This window comes from Sinocyclocheilus anshuiensis, unplaced genomic scaffold (assembly GCF_001515605.1).
Source record: "Sinocyclocheilus anshuiensis isolate Anshui unplaced genomic scaffold, SAMN03320099.WGS_v1.1 scaffold962, whole genome shotgun sequence".
Taxonomy (NCBI): domain Eukaryota; kingdom Metazoa; phylum Chordata; class Actinopteri; order Cypriniformes; family Cyprinidae; genus Sinocyclocheilus; species Sinocyclocheilus anshuiensis.
In genome coordinates, this window is record NW_015537985.1 from 232,135 (window position 1) to 246,308 (window position 14,174).

Here is a 14,174-nt window from a genome sequence, read left to right on the forward strand (position 1 = left end):
TTTGGTGGAAAACATTCAGGTACAGAAATGCTGCAGAAATGGAATAAACTGTCAATTAAAAACAGTAAATTCACTGTAAATTAAAAAACAGATTAATTCTTCAAATTAAAGTTACAAAAGTTATTCAGTCAAGAGCAGTGAGTGATTTTGCCTTTTGTTGTTAGCATTAATTAACAATAACCAATAGGCCTAATTAATGAACATTGTTAACATTAACATTTGGTATGAAAGTAACAGCAGGTTTTAGTATACCTGCTGTCTGTCAGTCTGTGTTAAAGAACAAAAGAAAAAAAATCACTCTGCTCAAATCTGCTCTTGACTAAATAACTTTTTCATATTTAATATGGATTAATATGTAAATATAATCTATATCTGTGACTTTATACATCATAGTATTTTGTTCCTGAATAGTAGCAGCTACTGTTAGTTTTAGGCTAGCCTACCTGAAAAAGTTAAAACACAGTTTGTTTCATTTGTAGCCTATCCTTGTACTATTGCATTGCTAGTAACTTGTTCATTTATTACAGACCGTTTAATTGTCTTTATGTAACATTATTTATTAAAATGCAAGGTTACTTGAGTCAGAAACAATGAAACAATAACTTTTTCTTGAGGTGTTTGTGAGGTGGCTTCATGTGTGACCGTGAGCGCCCAGAAAACTAGTTTGGAGTGCGCAAGTACCGGATGGTTTAAAAAGACTTAAAAAGACATGCAAATGATACACTTTTGTGATGATGCAACACTGATTAAGCAAGTGACAGTCCTGTCAGCTGAGCGAAAGTCTTATATCGCAGTGTGCAGCAGCTCTCTTAGTACAGATGAGATGCGCTGATGTGAGGCAATTTTGAGAGTGAGAGCGAGAAGATGCGGTACAGCTGAACCACTCACGCTGTTTTAAAATGATTGACTTAATATGATATTCTGTGTGAATTTTTTTTCACTCATCTAACCTACATTGTATATTAAATACATGTATGCGGGAATTTTCCAAACGTGCGAAACCTGCGAAAATGAGTAAAACCAAAATGCGCAATCCCGCACCGAGATTCAGGACGTGATTAAACATATATTCTATTACATAGAGATTTGTCAAATAAATTTCCACGACTTTTCCAAAGCTTTCTGGGATTTTCATGACCGTACGAATCCTGTAAATGGCTATTTTTATTTTTTTAAATCGTTTTGATGAAATTTCTGCTCCACTTTGTGTGGTGGTAATGAGACGGGACAAAGTCCCTGTAAGATATTAGGGTATTCTATAGTCTTTGGACGGGAAAGAGCGCTCAAAACTCTTCAGATTTATTTAGTGGAACATTAATATAATATAGAATCATCCTCTGTAAAGAAGTGAGGCGTGAACATGTGAGAATTTATCATTATCTTTGTAAATGTGCGCTCTTTTGGGCTAAAGGCTTAATGGAACCGTTTAAAGTAGCCATGTGATCACAAATTAATCGGCGATTCGGCGCAGCGCAGACATGATTTAATACGCGTGTCCTTTTTCTATGTGAAAAAAAAATAATTCCAGTTTATGCTGTTTGATTATGGCTTCGAATGTCGTAGTTGGAAGCTGGAAGCTGTTAGCCCTGGCTGGCCCGTGTGCACATTTGAAATGCGCCTAATAATTTCTGGCTGGCACATAACTGAACAAATGTAAACGGGTTAAGTCGGGGCCCCCTACAAGGCGGGGCCCCTGGGCTGCAGCCCATTCAAGCCCAATGGTAAGTCCGGCCATGCATACAGGTTTTATAGTCTTTAAAAGTACCTACCACAGTCCTCTGGAATATGTCCATTTATTAGACCCAACTCCCATGCTCTCTTAATGAGAGGAAATGGATACTGCAAGGAGGAAATCAGAGATTATTTTTATTATTATTCAGTGTTTCCCCTAGGTTTACGGCTTTGGGGGTTCCGTTTTTTGTTTTTTTCTGGACTCCTTTTTAATGGTTAAATTAAATTTTATTAATCAAAAAGCATGTCTCATTAATTAAAATCATGAAACAATTTAACATCAATTTATTAAAAGTTTAACAAAAATTACATGTTTAGGGCCCTATGAAATTTTTTATTTTTTCCAACCTTATGTTTTATTGTTACCAAATTCTGATTTAGTATGTCTAATTATTTGAAAGCATAAAAACAAGTTTAATTTATTCTTACAATAGCCTTATGATTTTTTTGCTCAGAAATTCTGTGTTGTGTATTCACATTTTTAAGGCATAAAATATTCATTTAATCTATCTTTTAAGTAATGAAAATTAAACAAATGTTATTTTTGGAAAATAGAGGGTCATTTAATATTACAATTAAAAAATTAAAGAAATATTATATGATTATTCCTTCAAAATAAGGTTTTAATAATTTTAGTAGTAGTAGTAGCAGCTAGAGGTCGAAAACCGAAAGTATTTCGGGACCCGTTGGGTTCGGGTCGGGTTCGGGTTCATGTTTAATGAATAGCTTCGGGTTCGGGTCGGGCTCGGGTTTATAGCTAAACTAAAATTATATGCAGTAGGCTACGCTGCTTTCATAGACGCACGCACACACATTATTGCACACGACAACACAGCACAGAAACTGTTATTAGTAAAATAGCTTCGACAGGCTACTGAATCGCAACGTTATATTTCTCTGCAATGCTTCACTTTAAAGCCCATGCAGACCTCTAGTAGCAGCCTGTTACGTACATTCTACTGAACAATAGTAATATATTTCTACCGCAATGCCTGTCTGCGCCATTCATTAACACAGAGACATGAAGAATTCATATTTAAATAGTCGTTTTGAGGCTTAATATTTACAAATACTAGTGGGAGTGGGAGTGTGCTCACTCCCACTAGTATTAGATGAGACGGCATACGTTAATATCACCGGAAGCGTCACGAGCGTTTCAGTACGAGTACTACACAAAACCGCGTGTCTGCGCCATTCATTAACACAGAGACATGAAGAATTCATATTTAAATAGTCGTTTTGAGGCTTAATATTTACAAATACTAGTGGGAGTGGGAGTGTGCTCACTTGTGTGTGTGTGTGTGTGTGCGCACGCATCGGGGCGGAACTCCGCTGTGCGCGATACAGAGCGCGACCATAACGTAGAGACCGAAATGACATGCCGTCGTGTAAATAAGATAAATAACATAAGGCTATTTAGTTTGTTTAATACAAGAACAAGGTATAGACCTGTTCTATCGGAAAGGTAACTTTAAATGACTTCCGTTGTGATCTGGCGCTATAGAGAAAATAATATTTATATATCTTTTTATATAATCCCCCTAATATAATGGCAGGGGAAACACTGTTATTTTTTTTTTAATTATTTTTTTTTTTTCTAAAAATATGTAAATGCAAAATGGTGGACGTGGATTTAGATAACCTACTTCACCACTTCTGTCGTATGACGGGGCAGCTGGGACAATCTCCTCCCGTGCAAACTTTCTTGCCACCTCCTGGAACTCTTTCTGCTGGTCAGTTAGTTCTGTTAAATTGAGGAATAGTGTGTTGGGATGGTGTAACAATGCCTTGGCATTTTTGAAAACACAGTGAGCAGAGGATGATTATACATACCAAAGCTGAAGCCTCCATGAGCTTCTCTCAAGGCAGCTGCTCTGGCACTTGCTTGAGGGCCCGTACTCTGAAACCTGCGTCCAGCCTGAAAACCTGCCCTCAAAACCTGTTGGACAATGATTAAATACAGATCATTACTCATTTCTGCACTGACAGAACAGTTTTAAAGATTTACCACAGTGCAGATAAAGTCTCTACAGCCGTCAAATGATAGACAAACTAACCTATTTACAACATTATTGCACCTAATCACTTTTATTTAATTTAATTGTACAAAATAGAAATAATAACAACGCATAAAGAATGAGTATGTTACAGTATATTTATACACAGTATGACAAGATGAGGTTACGCACTTTTGTTTATAGGCAGGGTTACAAAAGTCAAAGTGAATCTACGAGCAGGGGAAGAGCTAACACTTTCTCAACTTCACCAATTAACATTTAGAAAAACTACATAATCCCAGATGCAATGATTTTCTCACTAACATGCGTCTAGACTAGCTGTGGGGATTCAGCTAATCTAACTACCTAGCGCTAGGCTAGCTATCTCTTAATTTGACTTGAATAAAAATGGCAAGTATGTGCAAAATAAAAACAGTTTAACAATTACGTCAATAGAAATGCATATTTACCTTATTAAAAATCATCGTTGTTTCTCAGTGACAATGCTCAGATCCTTCAATGCCCTTACAACGTTCACCTCACCGTAAACATGAAGTGCCAACCAATCATCGGCCTCTGTTGTATCACGTGATTAATTACCGTCGCTCCAGTGACTTTTGCCCTACTTTTATTATATAACGTCAACGATGATAAAAATATTTCACCTGGTTATCCACATTTGTTGAAAAAAACATCAAGAACATTAGTCAAATTGAAGAAAATCATCTCCTTAATAGACGTATTAATATTTTGTATTAAAAGACCTCTTGCTTCAACCTTCTTTTCTGTTTTGCATTAAACAGCCCACTGAATAGAAATTATTAATTCATTCAAAGAGTATACTACTTTATTAATGCTATCAATTAATTAAAGAACTTGACAAATACAAAATATGTAGGCTTATGAGGGCTTGAAAAGTCTGAGGCCCCATCGAATATTATTTAATTATTATTAATAATCGTAATACTTATGTAAAAGGTAGGATTTTTTGAAAAGAAACATCATGACTTAAAATAAGAAGAAAAAAAAACGAAAATACCAAATACTAAGAAATTCAAAATATAATATTTATATTAGTGTATTATATGTAAATAATCAAAATGGAAATAAATAAAAGATTTCAACATTTTCAGTTTGATTCCATTTTAAATGTCGTGTAACAGGCAGTGTATCCAGTAACGTTAGGGGGAATGAATGAGTAAACACACACGGGCGGATCATCCGTCCTTTAGACCTGTGGAGATCCATAGCTGTCTTGACAGATGCCAGTATCCGTGAGAAAACTCTGGCGGGAGTAACAGTGCTCAACTGTATCTAGACTTTTGTCGTACGGTTCGCTTATTACATCGGATCTCAGAAAAAACGGCCAAACCGGGAAATAAATGGAAAGCATATGTGAGTGTAATGCTCGCTGACGGCCGAACCGCTCAGTGTTGGTGTTGACACATCCTCAGCTAGCTCTCCGGCTAGCGCACTCAAACTTGAGGAGATGTCTCCGGACGACAACCCTCACACACTCCTGGGAAGAATACGGTTTTTAAACAAGTGCATTGAATGTTTCCGAAAAAGTGATCCTTTGCCGGAGTTCCTGTGTTACGTGCCGAAAGAGGTTTGCTACAAAATCTGCAAGGATTCGTCGTCGGGCTCCGCTTCCGCGTCCTCTTCAGCAACTGGCAACTCGGGTGGCAAGAGTGTGGTGTCGGTGTGGGAAGGCCCACATCAGGCTCCACACAAGAAATTATGCAAGTGTAACATCGAGCCTAAAAAAGGGACGTGTATACGGACAACAGGGGAAGAGTACTGCAACAGCCATGGCCTGTGGGTCAAAATAAGCAAGGTATGCATTATTTGAATGAGATGTTGTCGAGAACTGGTGTCAGAAGGTGTTTTTGGATTGATCTGCTGAATCATTATTGCTATCAGAATACAGGGGACTTCCTGGTCCGTGACGTCACGGCAGTAATGTGTTGGTGTGTTTGTGTGGCTCTCAGAATTATCCACTCTTCCGATCAATGGGCATTCAAATGCGAGGCAGCCTATTTTGTTTTGTTTGTCACTGTGATTGTCTGACTCCTCTGTCCATCACAGGAGCAGCTGGAGGAGTATCGTGCTGGTCTGGACATAGAGGAGGGCTGGATACTGGTGTGTAAACACACAGAAGGTGGAGACAGGCTTGTGCCAGTGGAATCTCCTGACACTATCAGCCGACAACAGCAGCTGTTTGGATATGACCACAAGCCTTGTAGCAGGTTTGTGTCACCCTTGGCCAACATTTTCTAATTCACTGATCCATGATGTACATACTTAATTTAATTGAATCATAAAATTGTGAGTAAAATGCTACGAGAAAAACGTTAGAAAATCTGTGGTCAGTATTTTTTTTTAAAGGGGTCATATGATGCGATTTCAATTTTTCCTTTCTCTTTGAAGTGTTAGAAGCTCTTGGTGCATAAAGAAGATCTGTAAAGTTGCAAAGGCTAAAGTCTCGACTCTTGAGTCCAAAGAGATATTCTTTATAAAAGTTAAGAGTCAACCACGCCTACCTAAAACGGCTCGTTCTAACCACAATGCTGGCTGTTCTGACTCACGGACTGTAAGTACGTTTTTTATATGAAAGAATTTGCCACTGACGATTCAAACGCGAGTTTTGAGCAGTGTAGAGTAGCGCTTGTTGTTTGTCATTTCTCCTAATGTGTTTTTTGAACCTTAAACTGCATAAACACATTTCATTACACCAAATACACAACATAATGTTCTTTTTAGCAACGTCATATGACCTCTTTAAAGAAATGAATACTTTCAATCAGCAAGGATTGAACAATTAATCAATAGTGGCATTAAAGACATTTCTGTTTTCAAATAAATGCTGTTCTTTTGAACTTTAATTCATCAAATGATCGTTTAAAAAAAAAAAGGATAAAGATTTCCAGAAAAATGTTAAACTGTTTTCAATATTGATAATAAGAAATGTGTCTTATATGCACAAAAATCTGCATATTGAGATGATTTCTGAAGGATCATGTGACACTGAAGACAGGAGAAAGGCTGATGAAAATTTAGCTTTGCCAACCCAGGAATAAATAACATTTTAAAATAGATAACAGCTGTCTTAAATTGCGATAATATTTTACAATAATACTGTTTTAATTGATTTTTGATTGATTAATGCAGCCCTGGTTAGCATAAAATACTTTTCTAAAAAATATAAAATCCTACAGACCACAAATCTTTGAACTGTAGTATTTGCTTTAAAGTAAAAAAAAAAAAAAGGTTTTGCGGTTTTAAGATAACACCTAATTTATTTATTTTAAAAATAAGCTGCTATTAAAATTTAACTAGGCAGTCTGACATATTCAGCTTAATGTTTGAATTCACAGTCTGTGTGAAACATGTATATTAAAAGATATTAAAGTTGATTGTAAATAGCTGTATCCTGACAATTCATTGGATGTTAAGTACCAACATTTTTCCTAAATTGCTTTGTAGGTGGGAGCAGGTGGTGGATGTGGAAAACTGTTTACACATGGGTGTCAAACCCAAGGTGGCAGAGCTGGACGAGGGCGCTGTTCGAAAGCTGAGGTGAGTGGATGCTTTGACACAAGAATTTAAAGGAAAATATTCTGCATGTTTGCATCACATGACTTGTATTTGGCGAACAAGAGTCTAATTAATATATTGTAATATTAATAAGCAGTTTTGTCAAAATATTTTGTTTCTAAGAAATAATAATAATAAAAGATTATTCCAAACTAAGATTTTCATTCTTCTTATGAGGCGTTTTTCTTCATAGTAGCAGAGGTGTATCTGACTCATTGCATGTGCAGTATGAATTGCATTTTTTAAATAAACGAATAGACCTTGAAAAATGAGCTTGATGTTATTGACCCGGATCTGCCTAATCCTTTGATATACTGTATGCAAACTCTGTCTTCCAGGTATGTACCTCCTACGTGGACGTTTGAATGCGATGAGGACCTTGTACACTACTTCTATGACCACATTGGGAAAGAAGATGAAAACCTTGGCAGTGTGAAGCAATGCGTGACCACCATTGATGTGTCTTCTAGTTCGGTATGTGAGGGCTTAGTATTATTCTACATTATAGTGAAGAGCAGAGAGCCGCGAACATATCAGGTGTTCAAGACTAGTAAGTGAGTTTTTCTGTTTGAAGGAGGACCCCAGTGGGGGTGCAAGCTGCCTGACAGATGGAGACACCGAGACATTCTGGGAGAGCGATGGCATGCAGGGACAGCACTGGATCCGGCTGAACATGAAGAGAGGCACTGTGGTCAAGTAAGGAGAACTGATCTGCCAGTCATTGTAATTATCATGGACTTTGTTTACAATGCACTCAAATCCTGTTTGGTTTTCAAATCCGACCTTTGGGACTGACTGTCTGCACTGTCATTCTGCAAGTGATGAAATCAGAACAATGTTTCTACGTCATTGTATGAAATCCGATCTGATCGTTCAGATTTTTGGGGGATTTCATACCATTTGATCTGTCTTTTGCTCATCAGATTACAGAAAACTAAATAGATTTGAGTCAGATTGAAAAAGCTGATCATAAATAACATTAATTATTTTCTTTTCCTTTAGCAAACTGATATTAACAGTGGACTCAACAGATGATAACTACATGCCCAAAAGAGTGACTGTTTATGGTGGAGAGGGAGACAATCTCAAGAAATACAGTGATGTAGCAATAGATGAGTAAGTCATTTTTTTTATTTAAAGCTTAAAGGGGTCATAGGATGCTACATGCACTTTTACAAGTTGTTTGAAAAGTGGATTTTGTTTGTTTCTGAAGGGAATGCTCCCCCGATCTGCCTAAATGCATCTATGTTAGCGCGAATCATTCATGATCCAGCCTCGTTTACAGAAGTGAGTATAATGTTTTGTAATTAATCTTTGCAAATCGCCTTTCCTAATAATGTGCTAATTAGCAAGTTTCACGATGAGTAAACAGTCTAAAGTAAACAGTCTCTCTGAGAGCAGCTCTGAAGAGAGGGGCGGGGGCAGCAGAGCTCATTAACATTCAAAGGGGAATGCTACAAAAACAGCTTGATCTGAAAAGAGCTGTTTTTGACAGGGTAAAAAAAGTTGTTTTTACACTACCATTGAGAAATATGTTACAGACTTTTCATTAAGACCTTAAAGAATCATATCAACTTGTGGAAAATGGGCATCATATGACCCCTTTAACAAACTTTATTGGTGCAATTTTATTTATTTTTTTTTGGAAAATGTTTTTCTTCTGAAATAAATGTCACTTTGATATTTTGTTATGTAATGTAATAAGATTCATGTATTTTTAAGTGTGGTTTAAAGTCTAATTACTTTTTGGGGCCAATTACCATTTTATATGTATAAGTTGTAGTAGAAGCACTGTTTTCAAGTTATAAATATGTAAAGGTTATATAAGATTCTGAATATTGCAACAGCATGGCTTTATTTCTGTCACAGCAACTTAATTGGAGAGGTTTGTGTTCTGGAGGACATGACATCACATTTGCCTGTTTTAGAGATCAGAATCGAGGAATGCAGAGGTAAGATTCATCTGACATGACATGCACGCTGTCATCTGAAAGAGAAAGTCATCTTGATTTATAATGTTTATTTTCTATAATTATATTTTGCTGTAGACGAGGGAATCGATGTACGGATCAGGGGTCTAAAGATCAAATCATCCTGCGAGCGTGACTTGGGCCTGAATGCAGATGTGTTCCAGTCTCCCAACTTAGTGCGCTACCCGAGGTTGGAGGGCACACTGCCTGATGTCCTCTATCACCGGGCACTGGTCATTCAGAGGTAACACCCAGCAATGTGTGATATAATAAGGTCTGTATGTGAGTTGTTGGCAGCTCTTAGTGTTGTTTTTTGTGTCTGTAGGTTCATCACACTCCTGGACAGTCTGTTGCCTCATATGGTGCCTGCATGGGACTACAGCCTTGGAACATTCAACCGGATCAAAGTTAGTACTCTTATCTATGGCAAATTTATCTTGTGCCATTCTCTACACCTTCAGTGAATAGTTTGTGTCTATGTGTACGTGTTGTCCTTCATCTTTCACATCAGTTACTTAAATTATCAAGGTGAAGTTTGTACTTTCTGCCCCAATTTGTGCCAAACTTTTTTTTTCTGTTTCCTCTGTGCTGCCCTTTAGAGCATAAAGCAGTTCCTGCTGTTGTCGAAGCGCCGCTCTGCCCTCATCACCCAGTGCCTGAAGGACTCTGAGACCAGTAAGCCTAACTTCATGCCCCGCCTTTACATCAACCGTCGCCTTGCCATGGAGCACCGTGACAATCCCACTCTGGACCCCACGTGTAAAAATGCTGTCTTCACTCAGGTAGTCCACAAAACAAGTGTCGATTTTTGCAAAATCCATTGTTCTGTGGTTGCGTCAAACACACTACCGTTCAAAAGTTGTTGTCACATACGTTTTTTTTTAAGAAATGAAGGCTGCATTGTTCAGCAAGAACACATTAAATTGACAGTAAAGACATTTAAATATATTACAGTACATTTATATTTTAAATAAATGCTATTCTCTCTATTCATCACAGAATCCTGAAAAATTATTTCCACAAAAATATTAAGCAGCACAACTGTTTTCAACATTGATGATAATAAGAAATGTTTCTTGAGCACCAAATCAGCATATTAAAATGATTTCTGAAGGATCATGTGACACTGAAGACTGGAGTAATGGCTGCTGAAACTTCAGCTTTGTCAACACAGGAATAAATTACATTTGAAAATATTTTCAGTAAGATAAGTTATTTTAAATTGTGATCACATTTCACAATATTGCTGTTTTTAACATACATACAGCCTTGGTGAGCTTAAGACATTTTTTAAAACATTTTTTAAATCTTCTCGACCAACCACAAACATTTGAAGGGTAATGTACAGTGAATACTCTTCATTGTTTATGCAGGTGTATGAGGGTCTGAAGCCGTCTGACAAGTATGAAAAGACTCTGGACTACAGGTAGTCTTTTTTAAAATTCCAGAAGTTTTTTTTTTATTATTGTACTTACTCTTTTTAAATAGTCAAAATGCTCTATAACATACTAATTATGATAGTGAAACTACCATGTTCTTATGCTTTATACACACAAATATTTTTCTCTTTCTTACAGGTGGCCAGCACGATATGACCAATGGTGGGAGTGTAAATTCATTGCAGAAGGCATCATCGATCAAGGTCATATAGAGATAAGCTTCCTCACACCCACAGTAATTCTCATGTCTGTAATAAAACACAGTATCCTCACCTGAGATTTCTGTCTTGTAGGTGGTGGTTTTCGAGACAGCCTGGCAGACATGTCTGAAGAACTTTGTCCCAGCTCATCAGAGTGCCCCATGCCACTTCCATTCTTCACACGAACTTCTAACCAGGTAACAACTAACTTGACATATGCCGTTTTCTTTCTATAGTCCATTGCATAGGAGTTGACTCTATTGTAACTGACGATGTAGTTATTAACTTATCATTATATAATGATTAAACTGTTTTTGGATCAGGGGGCTGGAGAGGCCAGAGACTTCTATGTGCCAAATCCTTCATGCCGAGAATTCCAAAAGTTTGAGTGGATTGGGCAACTAATGGGCGCAGCTCTTCGTGGAAAAGACTTTCTGGTCAGTGCTGGTCTTGTGGTGTAATTGCAGTGGGACCTTAGTGTTAACTGAACGTTCTGAACGAATGAGATTTCGTAATATTTATCCTTTAGGTTCTGGCTTTGCCAGGGCTGGTGTGGAAGCAGCTGATTGGAGAAGCGGTCAGCTGGACTAAAGACTTTCCTGCAGTAGATTCAGTGCTGGTAAGAAGCCCAAATATCTCTCCCTCAGTCTTACTTTTGCATCTTGGTGCTGACCACTCTTTTGCCACTAGTCAGTCGATTGAGCCTGTTTTTTTTTTCTTCATTTCTGTCACCTAATGGAGTTTAGGTTCTTTGCCACTATCTTCTTTGGCTTGCTTAGTTGGGTTTTAAAAGACAATTATTATAGTTTTATTATCAATTTGACCGTACTGACACTATAAGATGAGAACAAAACTTGAACTGAATTGAGCTGAATTATGACACTATTGTCTTCTGTAGAGCTGCTTTAAAGCTGAATCAAAATCATTTGTATTGAATAAAGCGCTATATAAATAAAGGTGAAAACATTCAGTGGAACCGATGAAACATGTTTGTTGTGATTCCTTAGGTGAAGTTGTTGGAGGCTATGGAGCATATGGACAAGGAGACGTTTGATTTTAAGTTCGGCCAGGAGCTTGTGTACACCACACCTCTGAGCGACGGCCGGCTGGTGGAGCTGATTCCAGGAGGCAGTGGAGTGGTGGTCCGATATGAAGACCGCATGGAGTTCATCCGCTTGGTACAGAAATCCAGACTAGAAGAGAGCAGAGAACAGGTAATACTACATTACAAAGTATATTGAGACTATTATAATTGGGATTAACAGAAAAAAACAACATTCTTTTTGAGGATGTACTAAGCATATGTTTTTTTTTTCCTTTTTTTCGATCATAAAATTCTGTGCTGTGTTTCTGCACCACAGATTGCTGCCATGCAGGCAGGACTGGTGAAAGTGGTGCCGCAAGCTGTGCTTGATCTCCTGACATGGCAGGAAGTGGAGAAGAAAGTGTGTGGAGACCCAGAGATCACAGTGGAGGCCCTTAAACGCCTCAGTGAGTCATACAGCAGCTGACATGAGCATTAAATAATATATATTCTCTGCTTCAGGCACTGAACCGAATAGTGGATGAAACTGAAAATATTACAGCTCTGTACAGCAGTCATTCTCAACTTGTTTTACTTTAGATCGCAAATTTAAATTGGATTTCAAGTGGCACATTACCAAAATAATTTGTTTTGCTAGAGTTTTATGTCAATGTTTGCTAATGTAATGCATGCATACTAATATGAAGTGTTAAAATATTTTTTTACTTTTTATCAGCACGCTATGAAGACTTGGAACAAACGGATGTCAGAGTGCAGTACTTATGGGAAGCCCTGATGAACTTTACCAATGGTTAGTAAGGAGCCTTGGTGTACACGAAACAACCGTTTCTAGTAATTTGCAAAAGGAAGTATTTAATTTTCCCATGTTTGTTTACACTTTAACCAGAGGATCGCAGCAGGTTTTTGAGGTTTGTGACTGGCAGAAGTCGTCTTCCTGCTCCAATTTACATCTTCCCAGACAAACAAGGGTAGGTTATGGAGAAAAATAACACGGAGATCACATGCATGTAGGTCGTGGTCTAAATAAACATTAAACAAATGCATTTTTATCTAGATCCGAAACCACAGATGCACTTCCTCAATCTTCCACATGTTCCAGCACCCTTTATCTACCCAAATACCCAAGGTGTGATTATGTAATATAATATGTTTAAGCAATTGGTCTTTTCTGATGCATAACTCAAAATGTTGTCACCTTTTTTGACTGTATTGTAATGGTGTGTTTAATCTGCAGTGCGAAAGTTTGTGAAGAGAAGCTTCGCTATGCTGCATATAACTGTGTGGCCATCGATACAGACATGAGCCCTTGGGAGGAGTGACCTGATTTTACCATGTTTACAAATTTTACACACCGGGACTTTGGCATAAATGAACTGTAGCCTCCAGCACCGTGCACATAACCATGCCTACATTATTGCCAATTACATCTGTACAGTATAAATAAATATGTTATAAACAGTACCTGGTTTGCAATTCTTTCAAGCTTATAGCAATAAAGTCTGAGAACACAGGACAATTTTTATTTAGCCAAGAATTAAATTAAATCAGCATATTAGAATGATTTCTGAAGGATCATATGACACTGAAGACTGGGTAATGATGCAGAAAATTCAGCTTTGCATTACAGAAATAAATGAAATGTTAAAGTATATTAAAATTGATCAAATAAATGCAGGCTTGATGCATGAACTTAAAGAACTCCATAAATGCATGAACTTCAAGAACTCAATGATCCAACACCTGATCCAAAGGGCATCTTGTGCTTCAGTTCAGAAGTCAGTCGGAACAGTGTTTAAAGTAAAGCCAAGGGTTGTTTTTTTTGTTTTTTTTTGGGTGAGGTGAATGTTGTTTCTTCTAGGCTAGATGTCAGTTAACTGACACATTGTCATGTAGGCTTCTTTTCTGAAAAGAACATTGTTCAAGGGCTTGTTATGAGCAATAAGAAAGATGAATTTCTGGTAAATATCCTTATTCTTTCTTATAGAAAAGCCCTGAAAGTGATAAATAAAACAATGCAATAAATTGTTTTGCCATAATACGAGAATATGATTTACAAGAAAGGACCTGGCCCTTTTCTTTTTATGCACCTGATCCTACTGTTGCAAAAATATATAATCTTGTTGCCAAGTTGTTTGAACAAACAAGAAATAATAAAACAATTATTATTAATTTTGCAGATACTTTAAATCGATTTA

The 14,174-nt window shown here is 37.3% G+C and overlaps 2 protein-coding genes across 2 annotated transcripts in view; one reads left to right on the forward strand and one right to left on the reverse strand.

The window, feature by feature from the left end:
• The window catches only part of LOC107674066 (medium-chain specific acyl-CoA dehydrogenase, mitochondrial-like), a 9,960-nt gene extending 5,658 nt beyond the window's left edge, over positions 1-4,302 (reverse strand). The window contains exons 1-4 of the mRNA XM_016467928.1: positions 4,199-4,302; positions 3,565-3,670; positions 3,378-3,475; positions 1,770-1,839 (exon numbers count right to left, since the gene is read on the reverse strand). Coding sequence (XP_016323414.1) covers positions 1,770-1,839; positions 3,378-3,475; positions 3,565-3,670; positions 4,199-4,213 — 289 coding nt within the window. The 5' untranslated portion in view covers positions 4,214-4,302. The remainder of the gene's footprint in view (positions 1-1,769; positions 1,840-3,377; positions 3,476-3,564; positions 3,671-4,198) is intronic.
• Positions 4,303-4,914: 612 nt separating this feature from the next.
• Positions 4,915-13,440, forward strand: LOC107674075 (E3 ubiquitin-protein ligase HECTD3-like). The gene is made up of 21 exons (XM_016467938.1): positions 4,915-5,565; positions 5,817-5,977; positions 7,215-7,307; positions 7,664-7,799; positions 7,900-8,021; positions 8,328-8,441; positions 9,195-9,277; positions 9,374-9,539; positions 9,621-9,702; positions 9,895-10,077; positions 10,669-10,721; positions 10,873-10,937; positions 11,028-11,131; positions 11,258-11,371; positions 11,464-11,553; positions 11,942-12,148; positions 12,296-12,425; positions 12,695-12,769; positions 12,866-12,947; positions 13,034-13,105; positions 13,214-13,440. Exons 1-21 carry the CDS (start codon positions 5,218-5,220, stop codon positions 13,296-13,298), a joined length of 2,565 nt encoding a protein of 854 aa, XP_016323424.1. The 5' UTR covers positions 4,915-5,217; the 3' UTR covers positions 13,299-13,440.
• The last annotated feature ends 734 nt before the right edge of the window (positions 13,441-14,174 follow it).